The 26,325-nt window shown below is 41.9% G+C and overlaps 2 protein-coding genes across 4 annotated transcripts in view; both read right to left on the bottom strand.

Annotated features, from left to right (window-relative positions):
* Positions 1–835, bottom strand: part of WDFY1 (WD repeat and FYVE domain containing 1) — a 28,920-nt gene extending 28,085 nt beyond the window's left edge. Inside the window, exon 1 of the mRNA XM_069024839.1 lies at positions 712–835. The gene's annotated coding sequence lies outside the window, so the exon portion shown is untranslated. The remainder of the gene's footprint in view (positions 1–711) is intronic.
* Positions 836–2,599: 1,764 nt separating this feature from the next.
* SERPINE2 (serpin family E member 2) lies at positions 2,600–26,325 on the bottom strand. Of its 3 annotated transcripts, none has more exons than XM_069024836.1 (10): positions 26,280–26,325; positions 12,608–12,882; positions 11,304–11,420; positions 9,908–10,135; positions 8,687–8,884; positions 6,027–6,225; positions 5,787–5,887; positions 4,687–4,773; positions 4,048–4,131; positions 2,600–3,269 (listed from the first exon to the last, which is right to left on the bottom strand). In XM_069024836.1, the coding sequence occupies exons 2-10, from the start codon at positions 12,861–12,863 to the stop codon at positions 3,232–3,234; spliced, it is 1,308 nt and encodes a 435-aa protein (XP_068880937.1). In that variant the 5' UTR covers positions 12,864–12,882; positions 26,280–26,325; the 3' UTR covers positions 2,600–3,231. The 3 variants fall into 3 exon arrangements, with proteins under 3 accessions (XP_068880937.1, XP_068880936.1, XP_068880938.1); XM_069024835.1 differs by having other exon boundaries at positions 11,304–11,423; XM_069024837.1 differs by lacking the exon at positions 11,304–11,420.

Here is a 26,325-nt window from a genome sequence, read left to right on the forward strand (position 1 = left end):
CTTGATGTTACCAATCCATTATTATAATAAGTTAAGCTTTGCACATTCATGGTCTCTGTTCTTCCTTGAGAACGGTCCCTTCCCAGCCCTCCTACCCTCAAGCATTGGAGGGCTCAGGGGTTCAAAACAACCTCAGCTTTGCTAGGAAGACAAAGTTTGACTGTGAAGCAGTTGGGAATAAAGGAGGGATAGGCTGAACCAAGCAGCATGAGCACCTTACACTTGACAGTCCTAGAGACAAAGATGACTTTGAAAAAATTAACATGCAACCTCTGCTGATTGCAATCAGATTCCCCCAAAGCCTTTCAAGAGCAGCTGACAGACTGCTACACTAAGGGTTAATAGACTATAGTAAGAACTGCCTTAATGCTAAAACCTCACACTGAACTCATTACTCTGTCAAGCAGGACTGGAAATTTGATATTAATCAACTCCCAGGATAGAAGAGAACAGACAGTGTTTTTACAGCACTACAAAAGAGGAAGTTTTTAGCACCTAACCTGACCCCCCACCTTCCAAGGCTTTTAATTCATTTCCCTTCACCCTGAGCTCCTCTACTGTTTATAGGCAAATACCACAAGCATCTTAGCTCAAACCTGCACTTTTCCAGCAGGGAAAAAAAGTGCTGTCTAGGAGTAGCAGAGCTGAAACCCCCCTTTTTCTGAGTGGTGACATTATTTCACCCTTGTACTGCAGGACACTGAATCTCACCAGGAGTAGCTGCTACATGTGACATTCCTCATCAGTTTGCTCAGAGCTCAGCTTGGGCAGGTAGTCCTGGCTCCAGCAGACTAAATAGTTGTGTTCACCTTTGCCAAGCCACTCTCTTCACTGTTCACTTCTGGAAAAAAAAAATACCCAGTTACTCACTGTTGCTCTAAAGCAATCATCTTATTTTGCCAATTATTTCAGGACTAACAGAAGGGACTGACAGAAACTGTGCTAAGGCAAACCTGAAAGCTTATGTCACTGCACTTTTTTCCTTGCCCAAACCTAATCCTAAGCCTGCTTGCTGCCCCAAAGCAGACACTGCTGCTGTGTATAAGTCCTGTGGGAGCTCAGTTTGAACGCCAACCCTGTAATATTTGAATTCTTAACACTAACAGTAAATAGAAGCAACTGGAAAATTAATTCTCATATTGCAATTTTAATTTGGTATCTAAACAGCAGCTGTTACTCTAAAATACAATCCCAAACTGCTTCATAGCCCAAAAATGATGTCTTGCACCCCAGTAGTCAAAAAAATACAATGCATGTGTGAGGTAAGCCCAGCTCAGGTCCTGGCTCTGTAGTTCCTGTGAGGCAACATTTCTCTATTCTTGCAGGACAAACCATATCCAAGATAGATGCAAGACAAACCAATGCAAGTGTCACTGTAACTTTACAACCCAGTAACTATTCCGTTGTTACTTGTGCTCCTTCCCTCCATGACACACAAGGAATTGAAGGCAGGTATGTCTGCGTTAGCCAGGAGAGCTCTCCTGCTCAGCACCAGACTCTTTAGTTACACCACCCACATACTTAGTTATTTTTGGTTGTTGCTTTGGCGTTTGTTTTTTTTGTTTTTTTTTTTTTTGCCTTCTCCACCTGCAGGGCTCACTTTCTCTTCAACAAGATAGGAAGATAATGAGGCCATGCTAGTTTCTCCATTCATCTATTGCAGGAGACCTAGTCTTTAGCATGCAGCAGGAGCACCCTTTTCCCAGTTTATGAGGATTGGGTGGTAGGCAGCTAATACATCCCATAAAACACCTACAGATTTATTCTTCTTGATGATTGCAGTGTTTAACTCAAGCAGGAAAAGAGAAGCAAGCAGATTGGCTCAATATCTGGCAGCATATTATGACCTCTCAGCCTGGGGGTTGTACTGGGTTAGGACTGGCCATGCACAACACATTCAGGTATTTTCAGCTGGAAGCATTTTCTCTTCATCTTGTTTTCCTACCTGACCAAGAGGCTCAACACTCATTCACCCTCCACTTTATGGATATATGCTACAGTCACCTACTTCCACTAGGGCTGAGTCTGCAGGAATTTCTCCCCCCAGACCAGCAGCCTCCTTTCCCTGTGTGCCCCTCAGAGCAGCCAAAGATTTACCTCACCCACCCAAATCCCTCAGTTGCTACAGAAGCAGTACAACAAAGAACCATCTGAGACAAGCCAAATGGATTTACTGCTTATCTTTTGAAAAGAGTTTTGCACTCAGGGGAGTCCTGTAAAGGGCATGAAGAGATGCCCATGTGCATATAAACTGCACCACGGTGAACAGGAGGAAAGGTCCCAAAGGTGCATCAAGATGTCCTCACAGGGCAGTTTTCAGCAGTAACTTGGGCACAGCAAAATAGAGTTCTCTTCAGGTACCAAACCTATGGAAAATTCATCCACAGCAGAATGACTTCAACGAAAAAGGTCATCACAAGGAGGGACTAAAACAAACAAGCAAAATCCAAACAAACAAAACCCACCACAAAAAACCCAAACAACACCCTCCCCCCCCCAAAAAGTCTCAGAGACCCACTCTCCTTTCACCCTTCTTAGAAGTAAATCTCAAACAAGTACAGACCCCAATATCCATCAGCACATCCACAATCCACAACACTGACTGTTCATAATGCAGTTTTATTTTTTCCTTTGTACAAAAACAAATATAAAATTTAAATCCAATAGAAAGTGTATACTAGCAATGACAAGTTTACATTACAATGAGACAGGACAATGCGATGTGTATTGAACACCACATTAGTTTTAAAACTCTCAGTGATACATGCACTATATAAAAACTGCTAGAACTTTTATTCTATTTCTACCAAGAATGTCCAGGTACCAAGATACTCAAGAACCAAAAGTAAATCTTGATAGGTGGTATCTACAAAATTAGACCTTTTCCACACACAAGAAGAAACCAACATTAATAGAAACATTTATCATTCTTTGTTAAAATCCTCTCAACAAAAATCCATACATAAAATTCTTAGTAGATACAGAAAAAGCTCAAAAGCTGTTAGCATAGGTAACCATTCAGTAGTTTAGAGAATCTTTTAGACATTTTGAAGAGATACTGTAGTTTTCAATCTGTATTTTCCCCACAAAGACAGAACCATGTCGACTCCTGTTTCAAAACCTAGTCAGTGGTTAAAACTAGCTCTTGAGTGAAGTCAAAGAGTAGTGTACAAAATATTTAACAGAACAGGGGTGTGCCTGTTTACTTCTTGAAGGAAGTATTTTCCACATTCAAGGTTTGTTTATTTGTCCCATAAACAAGATTGTACCTGAGAGATGAAACAAAAATAAGGATTACCATCATCTGTAAATAAACTTATCCATGAAAGCATGAAGTCCACAGAGCACAGCCAAGCCACCTCACCAGTCTTGTCCAGCCTCCCCCAGGTCTGTGAACCCAGGGAAGCGCATGTTTACTTAGGTGGCCACCTCCTATTCCTAGAGACACACAGCTCTGTTGATGCTCTGTGGAGCCTCGGGATGGGGGGAATGCTGCCAGCAGCCTGCTCTTCCCCAGTGCTGGCAGTTGCACCTTGTTCCCTTCTAACTGACATATTGATCACATGCATGTCACTGCAAGAAGAGCAATTCTGCTCTAGGAGAGCCAGCCCATACTGCAAAGAAGTGGTGAGCACTCTTGCAACACTCCCTTCTGGTCAGAGCAGGCTCGAGCAGCACCCTGGATCCCCAAAGCCCTATTCCACCTTGGCCCTCACTACCTGACTGCCCAGAAAACTGGGTCCTATTCACCAATTTACTATCAGTAAAGAGTTGTTTCCTCTGCACTCAGGGGAACTATGACTACTAAAGACTCTTCTTTTATACCCACAAACCTACCATGCTTGTTTCTGTTAACTGGGCAGCCAATATGTATTTTTTCCCCTGTTCCAAGTTGTATTCCCAATAAAATAATCCAAAATTAAAGGCATAAAAATGCATTTGCAGGATTTTTTTAATAGTTATTCAGTAGCTCCAGACTTATTTTGTCACTATTACATAGCTGATACTCAGCTTCTAAGCCAAAAAGTACTTACAACTGCTGCTTACCTGTAGGGTTGTGCCGGATGAAAAATACAAATGGTCTGTCTACTATGAACCAAGGAGGGGATGACCTGGCTATTAAAATTGCAGCTTGCAAAAAAAATACGGTTTAGAGTGAGACAAATCAAGCACCACAACACATTACATACTCTATCAAAGTAAAGTTTCCTTGTAGATATACAGGTATGTGTGTGTATATATATTTATATAGGCTTGAACAGGTACAGACAAATGCCTAAAACCTACCAACTTGGACATTTCAAGCCACACTGGTCACACGATATTTTTACAGGAAGCATATTAAAAAGACAACACAAGACCAACAGAAAGCTGAAAGTCTTGGGTTGTCACCCAAAGGCTGTAGTAGCTTACTCCTCTTTGTAACCTGGATAGCCAGAACATGCTGTCAGTGGCCTGATACAAAGTCTGAGATATGAGAAGGCACTTCTCTAGAAGTAAGCCTGTTAATATTTCTTACAATGATCAACACTGACAAGTTGAGATTTCCTTGAGATATTACATAAAACCCATTAACTGATCTGGAGTCCATGCATGTTCCTGCAATGATCTCCAAGTGGGCTATCAGTGCAATAGCCTTCTAACAGAGTTTTCCCAAGTCTGACAGTTATCAGTACAGTTGCTTACTTGTTGCTGCAGAAGCTTTGGTTCCATCTTCACTAACTTCAATTTTTGTCTTTTGCAGAACATTAGATACATGAAGACCTTCTGTTCCTGAAGGACACAAGGAGAACAGCACCTTCAGTAAAACTCACTGAGAGAGTCCTGAAGTACTTTGTAGCTAAGTGGCTCTGTTAGCATGGCTGAGAATACTAAAAGCTGCTACAATCCTGCTGGAATCCCAAAGCTGCAGTGCAGAACACTACTGCAGTACCTTTGAATAGCCAGTAAGTGAGTAATTACAAAAATAGGGAATAACCTATCTTATTCCTCCTTCCTCCCCATTTACTAAGTTTTTTTTATCAATGGCTTAAGCTAGAAGGGTTCACATGCATTTTTAGTTTTAATTAAAAAAAAAACCTGAGAAAATACACCATCTGAATTTAAGTTACACTCCAATTTGTCTCAATGTCAGGGAAAAAAAAAAGGCACTTAGCAACACACCTTGCTTTCAGTGAAACAGGAATTTGTTTTCTAATTAAGACAGAATGAGGTAGGCTTTTTTGTTAGACAATTCTATAGAAGCTAATCAGGATCTTAATGAAAGCAGAGAAGAGAAATAAGGTGACATTTTACAGCCATGAGTTCAAAAGTGTTTACACCCATCTTCAGATACTAATATTCACAGCTGTGAGTTGGTTCAGTCCCTTAAAGTGTGAATGTTTTTCATACATGCTTTCCTACAGCTCAAGAAAAAGTCACTAAACACATACTTCAGGAGAGGTTACACACCGTAGTTGCAGTATTTGCTACAGACTAAGGTATGGTATTGTTTAAGTCCCACCAAAGATTTTAGCAATGCTCGAGACCCTCAGGTTGCAATATCAAATCTTAAGAAGCTGACCATGATTTACTGCTGTAATGTACGATAAGGGAGAAAAAAAGCTACTGCAATGTTGAACAGAAGCAAGCAGTCATGCCTCACTGGCTACAACATAAAACCAGCTCCAGTGTCATGGCAACACTTAGCCAAGAGAAAGCAGACAACTGCATTGGTAAAGCAGCACTTTATTCAGAGCTAGAAACTATGAAGGACCACCATGAATTGAAACAAAAAAGCCCCTTACTTGTTATTTTTGCAAAGTTTGCCTTTGACTGGTCAAACATATCTGTAATACCAAGTGCTTGCAAAGGTTCCTTTAAGTCTGTTTCTGCTTCTGCTGTGAATCTGGTTGGAACAACAAAAAATCCATCAGTATTATGCAGGAAAGTCACCTGAAGTATTCCTTCTCCTGTAGCAGATGAGACACATATAAATAACTCCCCAAACACTACCTGAAGGAGAAATTAATTATATAAGTACTTACTTTGGTAAAATAACCTGCACTCTTTTTGCTACCATGGTTGTCATCCAGCTTCCTATTGTTTTTGTGCTGATGTGGGGGATGATAGCAGAGAGCGGCGTTGTGCTTTCAGTGGGTAGTGCAATCAACATGCTGATCATTTCCCCATGGTATGGCAGCTCAATGATGTTGTACCACAGCTCATTCGGGGTACTTGTAGTGCCTAAAAAAAATAGAAACAAACAAACCCAAACAAACTAATGAGCTGTAGCCCTTACAGCCTTAAATCTCTACCTTTACACAACTACTGCTAGAAGAGTCTGTTAGAAAAGCTCTGCCCACATCTCAAAACTGACTCTAAAGTCCCAGACTTCCTTCTGAGCAGCCCTTCAAAAGGCATGGGTTTTGTAGATGCTAGTCTGACATAAAGCACAGACACCATGGAGCAAATACTCATTCAACATACATACTTGTTTTCCCAGACAAATCTCACCAGCCCAGAGCTGCAAGCCAGCTACATTAGAAGTGATCAGGTCTGTGAATTAGCTGGATCTCTGCTTCAGATCTCAGCTGTGAGATCAGAACCAACTGTGAACTGAGAATTAAAAAAGCAAGGAATAGCAGCAGACTCTTTCCAAACTGAAGAGATCTTGCAGACAAGCTTTTTCCTCCAAGAGTTATTGCAAGAGCTCCTGGTTCCTGTCTGAAGTAGTCTGTGGCATTTGCTTAATTTTCTTGCTCAATAAGGATCTGATTAGGAAGCAATCTGAAGTCTTTCAAGATAGTGGAAAGCAGCCACTTCGAGGCAGTGCAAGAGGCCAATTAGATGAGCTAGAGGGAGATAGCAATGCATCCAAGTTACAGCAAGTCTGTCTTTGAGCAGCCCTCTCCTCCAAGTGCCCTTTGCTTACTGTGGGATTTCTGGCATGTGCCTGGGAAGCAAATGCTTTTTATAGTAGTTTCAAGTTAAAATTTGTCAGTTTGGCTACAGACAGGATTTCAGGCAAAGTTTTAGGATAGCAGCAAGATCTTATTGTCTCTCCCCTTTTCTCATCTAAATCTGTACTTGTCAGCCCAAGCTGAAAATCAACAGCTTCATTACAAATTTAATCTTGTTGCCAGGGTCATGAAACCTGCCCTAAACTCATATTACTACAAAACTGGCAGTATTGCACCTCTGTTGTGCAGGAATCATGTCAAAGCTGGCAGTTTCACTATTCCTTTTATTATGGCAGTGGTTCTCAGGCTAGAGCCCACAGACCTAACACTGGTTGTGTAAGTCAGCTTCAGGACAGTCACACAAGGCCAACTGTCCAACAGGTAAGGGCTGCTTTCCTGATTTGCTACATGCTGCTGTCATTACTGAGGCAAACTAAACAGGAGGGGAATTCAGCTTCAGTCAGCTGATGGGACGGAAGATACTTAAGAAATTTAAACTTTTAAAGATCCCTTTGCAAGCATGAGTAAAATATAAGCCCTGTGTTAGGAAATCCAGAGATACACAAACTCAAATGAGTCCTAACTCAGCAATATTTCTTTTGTTCCTTTCTAGCCTTAACAGCTTTTCTAGCTTAATCATAGGCCAACAGAATGGATATTTTAACCAGCATCAGAAGCCAAAAGCCTTCAATATAATACTCTTGCTAAATCCCACCTTAAGTTATGAACTTCTTTGAAACTCCACTATTAGTATATACAGCAGTAGGCTTCCCTACCTCCCCCAGCTCAGACTTTCAGCAGTTACTTTAAGTATTACATCACATCTGCTCTAATATACAGGTTTGGGACAGTCACAGCTGTTTACTTTAACATAAATCTACTAATACTAGTTGAGCACTGCTGACAGTAAAACTAGGCATTTAAAGGTACAATGGGTCTTGGTTTTTTGATTTATAGCAAGCTGTATTCTCAGGCCTATGTCTCAGACTGTATTTAGTACACATGGAAGTAAGTTCCAGGCAGCACTTCTTAGAAGGATGCAAGACAAGTTTTTATCAGAGCATCTGTCTTACTTTGACCACTCAAATCCCCATAAGGCTGCAAACTGGAGCTCTGAAGTACATTGTCAGTCACATCAAGCTGCTGGTGTCAGCTCTGAGAGTCTGTGATGGAAGTCTGGCAGAACCTGCTGAACTTCTTTTCACTTGTGACTCAATCTGAAGAGCAGTTTCACACCTCGGGAGATACAGCCAACATTCTAACCTTGTGTTCCTCTGGCTCCCACAGGACTGGGGACTGTGCAAGTCCCATTTCTCTATCTGCAGTGAAATATAAATTGATTCTACTCCAATCTCTCTTTCATATACAGCTCACCATCAGGTAAACCTCCACCACTCTGCCTGTTAGCGGCTTTCCTTTATTCTCACCCCTTTATAAACACGTACTTTTCTTTCTTACACCAAAGCTTAACTAACATGCAAACTTCTCAATTTGGGTACTTCAGACTTTCCTTTTTGAAGGCAAAGGATAAGGCAATAGTTGACAGTGTTCAACCTTAAGGCAACTGTTAAGTACCTTGCCCATGCCTCAGCAGCAGGAGACACTTCTCTAACACAATCCCTCTATATCAGCTACAAGAAGCAACACCATTAAACACCACACAGACAGCAAGCTCTTGTTTCAGTTTGAAGAAAAGAGCAAATTCTACACCCATTGTTGGTGGTAGTGGGAGTCACTGAGCTTACCACAGCGGAAGATGGACAACTGAGACAGCATAGGAACTTGGTAGGTCTTCCCATCAGCTCCATAAAATGGGCGTTTCTTTGTATTTTCAGGACGAAATCGTGATTTCCATAAGCCCTTGAAATACACAGCATTCACTAGAACCAGTCTGGTCAAACTGCCTTCAATATCATCTGGAGCTACAACCTGATCAATCATACCTAGAAGAAATAAAGGAATTCTTGAGCATTTGCTGTCATAACACTGGACAACTGTTCTTGAACAACCTGACACACATATTACTTTAGACCCTTTGATCTGTGAGCGTGCCAGCTCCTCATGGGGCAGTATATTTAAAATTCATAAAGTCAATGGTATCCTTTGTTTGGGATAACTAGAAACCAAACATATCTTGCTGACTGATGTTTTAACAACTAACAAGGCTTTACCCTTTCCAGCATGTGAGCAGATCCAAGACTACTTGAAATAGTTTCAGCTGAAACACCTCCCCATTCACACACTGCTTGCAACATTACTATGCAAAACTGGTGATGTGGTAGAGAAAGAATTTGACAACCTGATTTCACAAATACCACATCCAACATCATTAACACACTCCTCGAATCCAGGAGGGACTTGTTTTAGCTCCAAAAGGTACCAAACACGTAGTTCGCCTGGACTGGGAACATGCTGCAAAACACGATCTCTGGCTTTAGCGTATGTAAGCTTGACAACTAGTTCAAGAGGCTTGAAGCATGAGAAGTTCTGTCAAGGCAGGGTTAGTTAAGAATCCTCCACCAAATGTGAGTCCTAAGAACAGGGTCACATCTTAGGACAGTTTAGGGCAGTCAGAGCAAAAGCTGAACTGCCCTACAGCTTCTCATAAGTCTGATTTGCTGAGTAGAACATCTGATTTCCTGAAAGCATCTTCTGTGCTTGATAAAGCATGGACCTAAGAGAACTCTGCTTGGATTTCTCACCAATTATATGAATGCAAAGAAGAGTAAAAGCTCCCCTGATCCCATGGACAGATGGACACATCCCTCCAGGCTACCAGACAGGCATATCTGCTGGGGCAACAAGACTGCTGGTTCCTGACACACCAGCTCTAAAACATCACACTAATGCCAGCTAAAAGACAGCTAAGCCGCAGGACAGAGCTTTCTCTACCTCCCCATCTTTCTCCAGTATTTCCATCTGAATTGGAGGTCTCAGACACCACAAAGGCACTCACCAATACTCACCCCTTGTTTCATTTTTCACCCACTGGTTGATGGAATCACATGCTGCATTTGGGTCCTCGAAGTCCACACTCTTAACACTGCACTGAAACACCTCTTTGTTCCTTGTAACAAAAGGCACTTCCATTTTAAAGCCACTCTTTGCAAACACTGCATTAGCAATTGTTACAATGTCTTTATTCTTTTTTGAGACTATGAGCCTGTTTATCTTCTTTAAGGCTTTACCAACTCCTAGTTGGAAAAAAACAGCAAGTTTAATTTAGAATAATATGATAAACCAACAGTAACTTTATATGCAACTATTAATGACATGAAAGGTCAGACATCAAGTCTGGACTAGAAAAGAAAGACCAAAGCAAGCATTCTGAAAGGACTTCCAAAATACCCGTTTCTGATGTCTCATCTGCAGAACGCTACTGATTCCCAGCAAAAACATGAACTTCCACTGTGATGCCCACTGCACCTCTAGCTGTCTGCTCAGAATGTTACAGACAGCGCTTGGGATTACATTGAGGTTCAAATATTAGTGTAGAGCTACAAATCATGCTCTTCCACAGAACAAACTGTTTCAAAAATATTTCATATTATGTAAGCCAGGTCACTTGTCAGTTCTGTGACAGTGACAAAGAAAGTCAAAGGGTCAGCCTGCTCACTCAGAGAGCTCGGCAGGATTTGCATACCAAATGGTCTTGAGCCTCAGAATGTAAAGCAAAAATTGTTTTTTTTTACTTCCTTTCCATTTACTGGAGAATAAGGAAGCTGTCAAGATTTCTATAATGAACTTCAAGTTGAGTCTTAGTTTTCTTAAAGATTAAGTCCTGGCCTAAAACAGATACAAGCAGGAGTTAATCCCTTAACACATGAGCTTGCCTCTAAAAAAGAAAAGGGAAAGTAGTTGGTTCCAGTGCTTAGTCAAGATCCTTAGGACCTGAAAGCAGATTGTACAAAGTGCTTGCTAGCTCCTTCACTGTGCATGAGGGAAAGCATATAGCAGCACAGAAGAACTGCTATGTTCACCATACCCAGTTCTCCCACGTTATGGCTTATCAGGGAGTGCTTGTCTACACAAGGAAGTTAATGACAGGCAGGCAACTTCATGTTCAACCACTGTATTGAACAGCATCCTTGGGTGGCTGTTTCTACTGCTGTTATTAATGGGTTCCCTCTGTTTCCCAATTCAATTTAGGCAAAAACATTTCCTGACTACTTTCTTATGTAGACAAACAAGAGATATGAAGGGAATAAATTAGTTCAGTGTTATTCTCTTAGCTGCAGGTAAGAAAAAGCCTCAGATGGCTTTGCTGTTTCATGTATCATGAATGCTTTAACAGCACCATTAGTATGAATTTCTACATGTTCACTCTCCAATATTACGGGCAAATTCTTTTGGAGAACATACCATAACAGAGGTTCTCAAACTGTATTCTGTGGACCACTGGTGGTCCACGGAGCACTTTCTGGTGGTCCAGGGAGAGCTGGCTGGTCTCATGATGCTGGCTCTCCTCTTTGCTTCCAGCTGCTAAATTGCATTAAAAGACAGCTAAAGACAAATTAAATACTTTTCAACTATTACCTTCCCAAAGAAGCAGTTGCTGCAGTTGCCAAAGGACTGTAACGCAGTCATGAACAAGAGCAGGGGTAAACCTGTGCAAGGACATAGGTAGCATCCCATAAAAAGTCTCTAACCAGGTAGTGGCTACTTTTTAAAGTGTTTGAGAACCTCTGTGTCTCACAGTTAGGATTAGGAAGTCTGCAGGCCAAATAAAACCAGTTGATACAATGCTTTAACATTTTTGCAAGTACTTATATTTTGAGCATTCAAATGCTCCTAGAGCTGATTATCCCATGAAGAGATTTCAATCTACATAATTTAGATGTTAAGGTGTCAAATCATTCTGTTGTACTTTAAACCCAGGACCAAAACAGCAAAGCAAATGAAGACAGGACAACATGTTATATGACACTACTGCTCAAGATTTAAATGTGCACTTACCTCCTGGAGGGTTTTCTATTCTTGGAAGTAAGGCAGAATGCTGGCACTAAGATGTTAAGTCTTGCTGGCAAACACTCACAAAAATAGCATGCAAATTAAAGCAGGAAGAATCTTCAGCCTACTCCCTTCTCAAGGGGCAGACACTGGCAGAAGAATATGAACACAGATGCATGCAGTGTCAGGCACAGGCAAGCAGAAATGGCTTTTTCTAGGAGAGGGCACTACAAGAACTACACATACAGGGATTTTGACAGCAGAAACACAAACAAAACTGAAGAGTAAAGTGAAAGTATCAACTGTATGGTTAGCTTGCACTGCTTTCAGTGAGGTGCCAAGAAATATCCTCTCACTCTTATCTAAGGAGTGGCACATTAAAGGTTGTTCAGTACAGCCTGAAATAGAGTACTGCCACCTTCCTGCTCAAAGCTAGCACTGGACCACCATCCACCCCGTTCTGGAATACCAATTTGGCAAGGACAAAGGCAGTTCTAGACAGGGCCCTGAGGTCATTAACCAAGCTGCTTACAAGCCAGTTTAGGTATATATACATGCCCATGCTCAAATTGTCATTAACTTCAAACATGTCCATTTTGTGCTTTGGTAAACAGAGCTAATTGGTGCATGATGCAATCTATCACACTTTGAAAGCCATCTCGCACATCATGAAGAGTCTGACAAAACACACCCAAAACCACCTTAGGATCACTGACCATTTACACTGTATCTCATCATAGTAGTCAGTTGCTTCTTTGTCTTGCCATCAGCTCCCAGCTGCAACACTCCCAGGACTGACGCAATCCCATGAGGAGAAACAACAACATTGTCCTGAGGCTTAGCTTTCACTATTTGATTGAAGACCTGGATTCCAACATCAGAGCTTAGCTCCTCCAGAGGGTAAAAACTGAACTGGGAACATACAGACATTAAAGTTCCAAGAACAAAGAGGAGTGAAAAGTGCCAATTCATGATTCCTGATTGGAGATACCTGTAAGAAAACAGAGAGGAAAGTTAAGTCAGCTGTCACAAGTACAGCATTTTTAACCTAAATTCTTATTTACCTGAAGAGCAGGCAAGTCTTGCACACATGCCACACACCATTCACAGAGCTCTGGCAATGGGATTCACACCTCATTTTACTTACCACTACCAGGATTTTAAGTCTAGGGATTTCCAGATGCAGTGATAATAATGACATAGCTACATATCAGTGCCTAGATAAAGGACAAAAGCCACCAAGTTAGGAGACTACCTCCCACCACACCCAAGTTCAGACAGTTGTGTGTTTCAGTTTAAATAAGCCTTGGCATTCTATTTAGATTGCCCTTTAGAATAAATGAGTGCTGAGAATTGTTGTGGTATGGTCCTCACCCACTACAATGTGATGCACAGTACACCTCAGATAATTTTCTGCAGTGAACAGAAGCATATATACATAATGCAAACAGACCTTCTGTTGTGGGAATTTACACCTGCCTAGAACAATAAAGAGTTAGCTGCATAATTGACATTCTCAATAACAGGAATGTAGAGGAAAATTTTAGATTTTAAAATGCAAACATTAAATTTGGATTTCAACCTGTACTTTTCCATTTAAGAAAATAGAGCACCTAATGAATACACAATGAAGTTAACATTCAAAATGGGCCTATCTTCATCTGCAGGTCTAACATCTGACAGTTCAGTATCATTACCCATGAGCTCCTAAGAACTGAAGCACAAGAAGCAGCAGCAGCAACATTTTGTTCAGGACCACCCAGCAACTGATCATAGAGAACCAAGCCCAAATGTCAACAACTGAGCACTGTAACTATTAGGCTGTATTTCCTCCTCAGGAAACTGCATTCAACCCCTTTTTTGTTAGGGCGAAGAGACACTTAGAGAAACATGCAATAATCTCCAATTTCATTAAATTACATTCCCTGTTCACAATATTTTAAAGACATTTCATTTGCACAGTTAACAGAACTGACTTCCATTTCCAGACCAGCCAGAAGCGTGTTTCCTCACAGAGCTGATTTCAGAAGAAAGACTGCAGAAGGTGTGCAACTGAATGAAGTGTTATTTGCATAACAAATACAAAAACAGGTCTCTGCTCCTCTGGAGCCCCCTGTGCAGCATGGCACACTGCTCTTCTAGGTGCAGCACCCCAGGGTGCTGGGGCCCAGCGGAGCCACAGCCTTGTCATTCCCACCCTCCTCCCACACAGCCCAAGGAGCTGTGCCATCGCCAGCCTACCTACACTGTGAGTTCAAACCATGCTGGAGCACTTGACTATCAGAAAACCAGCTGGTGTTTGTACAGATTTGTTTAATCATCTTTTAATAGCATGTACTTCAACTGTGCTAAAACATTTGAAAGCGACAAATACAGCATTTCCACTTTCTTCTACATCATTTGAGGGGACAGAATTGGCTTTGTCAAAGTTTGTCACTGCAGCACAGAATAAACCAAATGCTAAACATGCAATAATGCAGGAGTTTAGACATCTTTCTCCCCAGAACCCAACTTTAGTATACTTCTGACCAGAAGAACTTGCTGGACTGATTTAAGTTAGGCAAGAAAAAGTGAAAACGCTGTCCTACAAAGTGGGGTAACAGCCCACCCAATAATGAAGTCTTTCCCATCAACCTACTAATTGCCCAAGCAATTCTGAAGTCACTTAAGTACAATTCCTTCCAAAGGAGCTTCATACCATCAACTGCAACTACTCAAGCTTAGCCCAAAATTTAAAACGGATTGGGCTCGCTGCAGCTGAGCCTTGCAGGAAGAAAACCCAAGCACCACCCGACCCCCTGAGGCAGGTTACACAAGTCACTCCTAGGTTTGTCTTGCACCCCTCATCACCAGCTGCAGCACGAAGATGTTATGGGGGAGAGCCAACAGCCTGACAGGAAAAGTAAACTTGCATTTAAAAAAAAAAATTTAAATTGTTAAGGAATATTCTTCAGTGTTCTTTGATACTAACACAAACCACCTGAACCATCTAGTTTTGTTTTTAAGGGCAAGGATTCCCTCTCTCACGGGCAGCAGCTCCACACTGACAGCAATGCTGCCTTGCATGAGGCAAATGTGGCTTACCACTCCAAGAAAAGCTAGGTTTAGGGCTAAGGGTTTTCTTTGGTTTGGTGACCATCTCTTCTCCCTAACCTGGAAACCTAAGGGGTAATTTAAACAAATTCTTAATCCCAATATTAAGCACTTATACCTTGACCTAGTATCTCAGCAAAAAGAAACTTCAAGGCCGTAAAACTACTACAGAGTCTTACTATTTGCACTTAGAACCAAGCAACGGTTCATGTTAGTGCAATACAGCCTGTCCCATGCAGTGAGGGACAGGGACCATGCCAGATAACAATCACAGAGCACAGTCTGAGCTGCAATTTGAAAACCCTGCTCTTGACCAAGGCAGCTCCACCTGATCCTGACAGCAAACCAAAGGAAACTCTGGTATTTTGAGTGCAATCTACCCTTGACACATTATATGGCAAGAAGCATGGCAAGACTATGAGGGCAGAGACAGGAGACTTTGAAATCAACTAAAACAATGTTTCATTGTCATTTATGCACTTCATCTGCACAAGCCTAAAGGAAGTCAGACAGTTCTCTTCTTGCCTTTCCCAGAATATATTGCAAGTCTCCAAGTTTTCTACTTCACTGGTGACAGTCCCTGCCAGACTCAGGGTGACAGCCTTGCATTTTCCCCATGACATGTGAAGCCTTGTCAAAACAACCCAATTATGCTCCCAAGGCCACTGCTGCAGAATTTTGGTGGGTTTTCTTTTTTGTTTCAACTGATTACATCCCACATCTTGTTTCCCCCAATTCTCCACATTTGCCTAACCTCTCCCTCCTGACACACCATTAAGGTGGGCTGTTCTCTGTTTTGGAGCACAATCTCTAGCAGATACCTATTCAATAAGTGAAATAAAGTCGTGCAGTGCTCTGAGCACAGAAAAAGAGTAAAAGCACTTTTTATCACAAATTACAGAGCAGTCACTTCTTGGCCTGGTCCTGCTATGGCCACTGCATAATTTAACCAGGTAACTGAGGAGATAACGGGATCTTTGAGCAGAAGTGGCATCCCTGTAATTAACACTTCCATCATGGATTTCACTATATTCAACTTCGGTTCAGTAACAAGAAGTGCATTTGCATATCCTGAAAGAAACAGCTTAAGTACAGTGCTGAGGGAAGAAATCCAAAAGTATGTATGATGTGTAGGATGGAAAACAGCTGACCTGCTATACAGAATATCAACAAGCTTTCAACAAGCTTTCATAACACTGAAGCTAAAAACTTAGTGATAGTTAAATCTGAATCTAATGCTTCAGAAAACCAAACAAAAATACAAGCTAGGCATTTCTTTGCCTATGACCTTTATATTTTTTACAAAGTTAACTGAGAAGAAGGAAGGTACATAGGCGAATTCATTTACATAAATGTGGGCTTTTGAAAGATGTTGGATCAAAAAAAAATGTCCCTCTTCAAGGGTAGGCTGCCCACTTCTTAGACTGAGCAGTTACAGGAAGGACAACATCCACAATTTAAACTTCTTAAAACGCAATGGAAATACTGTCAGTAACCCAAAGAAATGTAGCCAGTGTTATCATGCATTGCAATTTCTTATGCAAACCCAGTTCTCAACCCTAATGCTAGAATTTCTGAGCAAAACAGATCAGTGTCACACATTCAGCTGTATGAGAGATGCCATTTCCACAGCAAGCACACTGAGAACTCAACTCCCCCTGCCTCAATGAACAGCACCACACCAATTCCTGTACATCACACTGAAGTACCAGTTATACCTCTATCGAATTGCAGAGCCTAGCCTGAGCCACAAGAGAATTTTTAGACAACTATTCCAGTCAGGCACAGAGCTCTGGGGAAGGCAGAGGAAGAAAACAGCAGCATGTCCTATCTACACCAATGGTTCTGTGTTGTTTCATGACAGATGATGAAAAGTCTTCAGGCTACCAATCTTGGGATGACCTCAGCTTCAAGCTGGCGTTGCACACACTAACTCTCAGACATACTGGGCAGCATATTCAACTCTCACTAGGCTCAGCTATTCAGATCATCCCCATAGTACCTAGTTTAAATTTTTTGGATGAAATTATTATGGAAGTAGTTATATTAACAAAGAGGAGATGAATGCTTTCAGTCTGCATTTATAGAATGCTTGTTACAAAAGCAAAGCTGTATTAATACGGACTGTTTAATCTATGTCTAGAAAAGCATTTGCAGAGCAGGGAAAAGTTACATCTTCAGTCCCAGGCACAAAAAACTGCTAATAATGAAGATCTTCCTACAGGAAAAAGCCAGCTTAGGAAGGACCTCACTTTCAGAGAGCCACACGAAGCTGCTGCAGTCTTCCCAAGAGGAAGAGGAGAAATTAGTTTCATTCAAGATCAGAGGCAAAAACATGATCTGAAAAAATACGCATATTTAATATCTAAGTTGGAGAAAATGCCTTTCCCAGAGAGGCTGAAGAACACTTTGCAGTGGATTGAGGGTGAAATAATGAACTGTCCATAGAGTTTTAGATATCTGTAATGACAGCACTCCCTATGAGACACCTCCAAATGTTTATTTTGAAGCCTGACTTCAACAGCAAAAATGTATAGTCCAAAAGGCACCTTCTTGCAGTTGCAAGATTGATTTTGTAGTTTCTTTAAAGACATATCAAGCATAAGGAAGTTTAGACACCAGACCGCACTTCTGTGAATAGCTGTAACCAGCAGCAAGCACAGCTAAAGGGACCAAAACTGAAGAGCAGTCTCACAGCATTGCTGGTGTCATTGCATTAAGCCCAAAAACCTCAGATCCCCTGAGCCCACGGGAAGGCACTGGGCAGCCCATGTGCCCAGAGAAAGTCAGCCTGGAACAAACATTCAGGGATATCTCCAAGTTTGAGATGTTGACATTTCCAGCCACTGTCATCTGGGGGACTAATTTAAGTCTTATTTCAATTGACATATGAGCTGAAAGAAAGCAGCTTCACTTCAGGCATTTAACCAACTCTCTCCAGCAGGACTGAATAAATACTTAACCAAACTTGTTACCAGTCATTAAAGGAGCTGGATGAACACACAGCAATTGTTTCTCCAAAGAAATGAGACCACTCCGGTTGCAGGGGGAAGGTCATATGCTGGGTCTTGTTTTTCAGCTGATGCCCACTTGGAAGCATGGTAAAACACTCCAGCCTCTTGGTAGGCTTCTCCCCACCTCACAGGTGTTCCAACTCCCCTTTTGCCTAAGCCTCTTCCATACCAAAGCCTTCAGCTTCAATATCCACTCCTCATCCTGAACCCGAGTTCAGCCTGCTGAAGTTCTGGGTTTTTTGAAATGACAGATCTGTGAAATGTTTCATCTTCCTCCACATTTCCTGGTATGTCCTGAATGTTGGCTCTCCCTTTTCACTTAACAACTCCATTATTACTCAATACCTGGAAAGTTTAGTATATGCAGAGCGTTATCAAGAAAGGATGATTGCTAGCTTTTAAACAGCTCAGTACTCACATTGCTCTGAAGAGGAGTAAGTTACTGTCAGCAAGATATAAACATAACCTGTACACAGAGATAAGCTGGAAGTGATGGGTTTTTTAAAGAAATAATTTTGTATGTTAAGATATCAGTCTGGCTTCAGGTACTACAGCCACCATTGCACATGAGTCCAAAAAGCATGGTACTGGTTCTGAAGATTTCCTCTCCCAACCTTAATCCTTTCTCTGCTATTTGTATTTCTCTTAGGTTTTTTGTGCATTCTGGAAAGCCTGTTCAGCTGTGTCCAACAAGCCTCCTCTGCCAAGTGGGAATTTCCCTGCAGAGCACCAGCTTGTAAAACCAGCTGGTCCCACACAGGAACCATGCCTTTGTCCAAGCACTGCTCCCACATGAGCCAGAAGTTAGAGTTTAGTGCTTCTTTAAGCAGAGTCCTGACCACCACCTCTTTTTGGGAGTTTCTGGTAAGCATGAAGCGCAGAGAGACAAGCTCCATTTCAAACTGTCTGTAGCCTCATGACCAGGGTCTGCAGTTCACAACCCAGACTGATTTTTCTCACCAGTATCTGTCTTCTACAGCATTGGTGGTGGCTCATGGTAGTTCAACGATCAATTTCACATCATGCAAAGCTGACCAGAGTTTTTTACTTCACCACTGAGTTGTGACCGTACAACAACTACACAGGTACTATTCAGAGTTTCAAGAACATAGATAGGCATTTATGTATCATTTGCTTTTACTTCCATCCTTCATACATGATTTAAAAAGCCAACTTTAGCTCTGCTTCATGAAGCAAATAGAGCTGACAGGGCAGGGGGCTTGTGGAGACTATTCTGGTACTGCACAATTCTATCACCATTTTCAAATTTTATGTGTTCTCTTGTTACTGTAGGCTCAACTACTATTGCTTAAGTTTCTAGGTATTATTTATTCCTGTATTTAAAGTAGAGTTTCCACAGAATTCTCCAAGATCTATTATCAAGTCTTACAGTATCAGGAAGATTAAAGAGAATTATGTTTTTAATTTACTGGTATCCCTTTATCAAAGAAGTGCTTTGGTTGATCTTAAGCTCTTTATGCAATGTGGTTATTTTAACATAATGAAGAAACATGCATGGGACAATCAGTTCACCAAGACTAATGCTGCAGAACCAGTTTCCCCAAAAGAGAGAGCACAGCAGTGTTTCACAACACGGTGGGGAGGCTCCTTCTTGTCTGGATTCACCCCAGTAGAGGGAACAGGGGTTCAACAATCATAGCATTTACCTAAACTCAAGCTCTCACTTACATGTTTTTTTTGTGGAAGAAAGGCCTCATGGAACCACAGCTCCCACATTTACTGCATATTAACAATGCTCACTATGCAACCACAGGCTCATTAGGAGCAAAACACAAGCCTACAGCACTGCAAGCTCCCATTAATAAGGTACAAGGTATTAACTCCTTGGAATGGGCTGTGTAAGTACAGATTTATGAAGGAAATAGTCCACAAGGTGCTGGACTAACGATGGCTGGTGTCTTATCAGGCACCTCACCACCATCTTCACCCTAAGTTCCCCTCTGCTTTAGGATTTCACCATCTTTTCTTCCTTAAAAAATACTAAAGGGAAACCCAGTACCCTTACTCATTTTCACTTGTTGCAGGTATCTTGGTGCCATCTGTCAGCAAGACTCACACCACTACATCCCTGCAGCGCAAACAAATCTGGTTCTCCTTTTCCAGTAAATCTTAATCTGCTGGCCAGTGACCCATGCCCTGCTTCTTGCACCTATTAGGATGGGAGAGTAGAAATAGACTTGTGGAGGTGGCTCCACGGCCACTCGGGAACTGTGCGGAAAGCTGTGCTTGCAGAAAATTGAATGCCAAGAACTTTCCAGTATACATCCTTCTTCAGAAGGGTTAAGAGACTAATATCTGTAACAGTTGGACTTAAAGAACTGTCAAGCAAAGAAAAAAATATCTGTATAAAAAAAAGAAAACTAAAGGTATAGAATGGAGTCCTCAAGCCAATAGTGAAAATTTCAGTAGTTCTTTGATAGCCACTGTTGCTGCAAAGTAGAAGAGAGATGACTGCCTTCAGATTCTACACCTTTTAGGTTTAGGTTACTCTACAAAAGAGGTACTTGTATTTCCTACTAAACAATGCTCCAAAGCCCAATGCCCATCACTCCACACTCTATGGTTCAGTTGGGGCTTACAGCCGCAAAATTAGGTTTTCTATGGAGCCATAATATTTTTACATTATTTACATTTTTATTACTCCTGGGAAGCTAAGAGAGGTGGCAGGATCTATCAGACACACAACATCTAACCAAAGCCAATGTATGCTGGGTTTAGAGATGCCCAACTGGTAACAGAAGATGGGGAGACAGTCTCCCAAGAGGACTTTAAGAAACCTCACTTAAAATAATTCAAGTAATTCAATCTATTACTAAGTTTTTATTTAACCTTCCTCCTACAAGAGGAAAGACTGTGGCAGTAACAGTATAGGCAGTTCTCTAAAGTTACATGGATACAGTCAATACAGTCATTTCACCATAAAAATAAACTGGAATTCCAGTATTCTCTGTTTGTAACGAGAGCTTTCATAAAAAACTTGTACTTACACAAACTCATTGATAGCCAAGACCTGATACTTTAAGCATTTGTAAGAAGGGAATGCTACCAAGTGACAAAATACTTGGAGAGATCAGGAACACTGTTCTAACCATTTACTGTACTTGTGGTTAGAGATATGCAGAGTATTAAGTGACTAGCCTTTTATTTATTTATTAATCACACTGTACATTAGCAATCAACCACTTCCTATTTGCAAGCTAATTTAGAAACCTTCTTATCTGAAAAACCAAATAACAAATATAACCCTTAAAGTGTAATGTAGCCAAGTTATTAACATTTAAGATTTAAAAAGTATACTGATTTTCTGTATACAGGACAGCATTTCTGAAAGACCTAAACTCATAGGAACATGAGATACTAGTTTTTAGTGGCCTTTTCTCAGCCATTCCAGCCCTAGCTTGAAGGTTACCCAAAAAGGATAAGAACACTCATACAGCAAGCATGTATTATATTCATCTTTTCCCCTCAGAAAGCTCCAGAAGCAGAAGTAGCCAACCACAAAAGCATCAGAAGTCACAGATGCTGTAAGGATGCAGAAATGAGGTCTTGTGCTGGGAACCCTGTCCATATGCTCAGGCAGACACCTCCTAAGTCATCTGCAAGAACCTTACATTAACCAGTTAATAAGAGCTATTAACCAGCTATTTAAAGACCTGTACTTAAGAAAACACACTCTTTTTGTTAAACTGACCTCACTTCGACTGATCCCACTGGCTTTACTACAGGTTTCTGGGAAGACAAGACTTAAATTTCCATAGTAAAAAATGGGACAACTGAGTATGAACTACACATAAGAATTCTCCAAGAGCAGGTCGTGACCTGATATATTAAACTGTCTGATTCAGTTCAGCTTGAGAGTTTGTAGGCTGAGTTGTGAGCTGTGTTGGCTGAGAAGCCTCCACAGAGTCCATCACTATTTCTGTAATGCAGATGACGAACCTCTGCAGAGGAAGTAGGCAATTAGCTGGGAAAGCAGCCTCTTCAACTGAGCTGCCAGAGCAGCTGGAGGCCTCAGCTTGTTTAACTGCTGAGACAGCCACATGAACTACTCTTTCTGGAAGAGGAGGGTGTATAGCAAGATGGAAACATACAGCTAACAGATAATACACCAACTCCTACATAGCATTTCTCAGATTGCTTAGGGATATAAAGTCATAGGATAACAGCATGGAAGAGGAAAAGTTAGTTATGTTTGGTTCTCCTCTTGGTTTTGTACCTGTAACCTGTCAGAGCTAATGGGAAACTGTCCCTCTCCTATTAAAACAAAAAACCTCAAATGCTGCTCAGCCTTTGGCCAGCAGAAGCTTACAGTTCACACCAGATGACAGAGCCATCTCAGAAGCAGTGAGAAACAACACTAAATACCACAACATGCCCTTCTACAGGAACAGAAGCCTTAAGTGCAAGTTGTTAAATAATACAGAAAGCATTTAAGTAAAAATCAAGGCTTGGTCAAAGCTACATAGCTGATGAACATAAATTCGTATCGCCTGTACATCAGCCAAACAAAGAGCTAGAATGTACTAGCATTTCTCACTAGTGCTTCTGGAGACTCCAGTGGGATTGATGACTGTAGCTTACAGTCTCTTGGCAACTCATGTTTCTCACAAACCAACCTACCTGCATGCCAAGGCCACTACATATACACAGCCTTAAACAGGCTTCTTCCATTCAGAACTCACTGGCAATCAGTCTTGATACCTTCCGTAATTGCTTTCATGGTCCCATAATACTAAAGAAAATTTCAGGCTGCTGTTTCTGAAGCCCAGGACGACAACAGGAGACTGCCTGAAGCCCACACTTTATGTCACACAGCTGAGCATGGTCAGCAAAACTGACATTTTCACCAAGGGAGATAATTCCACAAGATGAATATGCTTTCATACTTAAACTGCTTTGTGGCATAATTATTGGACCCCAGCACAAAGCACCTTCTGATTTCAGCCTGAAAATAAGGGAAAAAACATCCTTCTGGCCATTAAAGGTGAACACCAGACCACAGAAAAGATACAGCAGCTGCCAAAATGCATGTTTTTCCATAGACACTGCTCGAGGAGAGGTGCTAACAGATTTAGAAAGCATTTCAGTTAGCACTTAAGTGTATCTCAAGGCCATGACAAACAGCTCAAGAACCTATGGCTAGCATTTCCACTAAAATTGCCCAATCCTTTTCCTCTCCACGATTACTGGCTCTCACTTCAGCAGAGACCTCAGCTCTGTTTGAAGAAGTATTCACATAAGTCAAGTACGAACTAGAGCCTATCCCTAAAGAGAGACAGGAACAAGCAGAACACAGGACAGCTTTTTTTCCCCTATAGCATGCCACCTTAAACATTTGTGTAGCTACAGCTGTAGAATGCTACGACCTCTTTTTGCTCTCTTCCCACCACTTTAACCATCACAGAGGAGACACACTTGACACACTTGTACATTGTTGCACATATTCAGCTTTCTCATTTTTACACAAAGAAGCTATCTACTTTAATAATAATAAAAACCTTCTTATATTTTCATAGTTCCCCAACTTACACTGAATCTTTAAATTTACACTAAATCTTTAAATTCACATGTAGGTGATTGACTACTCCCATGCTCCCACTACCTGCCCTTCAAAGCCAAAAAGAGGCAATTCTTTATATCACTCTGCTTATTCAAAAGAGTTTTATGGCTAGTATAGATGCACTGAATTACATGGCTCTTACAGGCCAGCACTTTGCTGTAAAACGTGATTTGTTAGCTATGTCACAGGTAGATGCCCAGAGGCACGTAAAGATGACTGTATCTAGCAACACTTTACAGATTAGCGATGATTAATCCATCTTTTCCCTGTATTCTCATGTATAAAACCTTTGACCCTAGAGAATTGCAGAATTCAGTTAACATATCAAGTTACTGGAAATGTTTTGATGATTAGAATGAATTCCCCCCTAATTAGTATTACAAAAGCATGCTCTTTCATGCATGCTTGTGATTAAGCAATTCAAGCAGCCCAGACAACCCTAACCCTAGCTTCCAAGAAAAACCTTCCACCGAGCCTCAGCTTTTTCAAGAATGAGCACAGTGGCTGCCTATCAAGAATTAAAAGCCACAACCAGGTGCATGAGCCAGGTAGATGCTGTGCCCACTACCAGAGCAGCAACACAAATCTCTAGCCAGAGCTCCCTCTGAACAGATCCCTTGCTGTGGATGCATGCAATTTCTATGCGCCTCCATTGTAAATCCTAGCAGTAAGGTGAGGTGGTTATTTTTCATATTTTTACACACACACACACTTCAGTCTAGTCTAAAAATAGCTGGTGCTCCTGCTTGACAGTTTTCTGCCTAACAGTATGCTGGCAAGAAGCTCTAGGACAGGAACACATTTCTGCCTGTGTGATTTAGAGACCCAGACTAAAAGTCTCCACATGCCACTAAGACATGCTATTCTCCTGGTTGTCAATGACAACACCAAACAGAAGCTTCAACACTTCTGTATACACCTTGAGACAAAATCCACTGCAGGTTTCTGTTTTCCCTTTTTTGTTCTGACATGAGTTTCTATTGCCTCCCACATGAGATACATAGAGCTATCTATAGATAGAAATATGTGTGTGACTATAGTGATGGCCGTATCACCAATCAAAGCGGAGTTCTTCTGTCATCCTCATAGCTGGGGAGCACATAAAACAGCAATGACCAGAGAAGCTGCTTTTCAGCATCTCAAGAGCACTGACAAAATTTGCTTATAGGTTGCCTGACATACAACTTGTCTGTAATTGTAAAAAGCTGTGGACTAGCATTCATCACTTGAAGTCTGCTCCGGTGCCAAACAGCTGCTATTCTCATGAGTTTAATCACACCCCACAAAACGCTAGAACTCCAACCTAGTACATCTTACATGCAGTTGAATTAATCTACTTAATCATTCTGCTTTTTTATTTGCATTGGTCTTCACCTCACGCTTCAAAGACTCATCTGAGCACTCAGCAGGCATGCAGCTGCTTTTCACTTTCCTCAAGGATGTCTGCAGCTTCTCCTGTTTTCCGAAGCTACACGGCAGCACAGCTGCTTACACCTACGTACATTTTGTGAATAGTCCCTAAAAAATCAGGTTTCTAATGAATTCCTGTGGCAAGATGGGGACAAGACATTACTAAATGCTCACACAAGAGAAAGTGAAGGAAGAAGTCATTTTTCAGTGTGGTGAGAGAAAAAAAAAAAAAAAAATCAGTCTACCAGGTTTCTCTTTCAGGAAGTTGCCCAAGAATGCGATTACAACCACAAAAGCCAAACCATGTTCAGAATCATATGTAGGCATGAGAAAGGGGGAGAGAAATAAATCACACTGAGGCCTCTAATCCATAAATAGACATTCCCTAGTTTTATGGGAAATTTGACATTTTAACACCTATTTGTTAGTACAATGGTTTCTCCAAAGGTATTTTTCTGTTAAGATCCTCCTACATTGCACGGCACTGAGCCAAAATATCGAACACCATTTTCACCAAGAGACAAAAGATTCTCTCCTGAGGCATACTCTGCATTTCCAAATATTCCCAGAACTCGATCCACGAAGCAGCTCCCCTATCATTCCAAAGTGAGCCGAGGTCAGAGTTTTGGCTAACCGATTCTCCGCTTCAGCACACAACGTGATGCCACCAGCACTAGCCAAACGCTGTTACAGTATCAGAGTATCACCCCTTCCTCCCCAACCGGCAATGGTTGTAATTGTTTCTCCCCCGTTACTCTATCATTCAACATGCCAAGAAAATTTCAGTTACTAACTGAATCATGATTTATTACTTTTATTTAGCACGAGACCAGCAAGCTCTCTCTCACAGCACACAAGAGACACGAATGAAGCGAGCAACTTCCAGTTTCCAAGCTCTCCCGGCGCAGCCGATGCTCGGGAAGTGCCACCTCTTCCGCAGCCGGGAGCGAGGCGTCTCCCGCGCCGCCCGGGACGCATCGCCGATGCTGCGACCCGCGGGCTGCCAGCCTTAAAAGGCGTTTCTTTTGGGGGAAAAACCCTCCCTGCTTTCAAAAAGCCAACACGCAGAAGGAACTCAGCGCGCCAGAAGCCCCGCTCTCGGCACAGCGCCCACGCACCCGGCGCCGGGAAACTTGTGAGAGCAGGTAACAGGCAGCGCACAGCAAGGAGCGGCCGGAGCGACCCCCGCGGCCTCCGGCTTGTCAGCAGCCAAACTTTGGGCCCCCCGGTTCCCCCGCCCGGTGCCCCGGTCCCCTCCCTCCCACCGGGCGCCAGCGCGGCCCCGCTCACCTCCCCCGCCGCTCTCCGCCGGTACCGCACGGCCGCCACCGCCCCG

This window comes from Aphelocoma coerulescens, chromosome 9 (assembly GCF_041296385.1).
Source record: "Aphelocoma coerulescens isolate FSJ_1873_10779 chromosome 9, UR_Acoe_1.0, whole genome shotgun sequence".
Taxonomy (NCBI): Eukaryota; Metazoa; Chordata; class Aves; order Passeriformes; family Corvidae; genus Aphelocoma; species Aphelocoma coerulescens.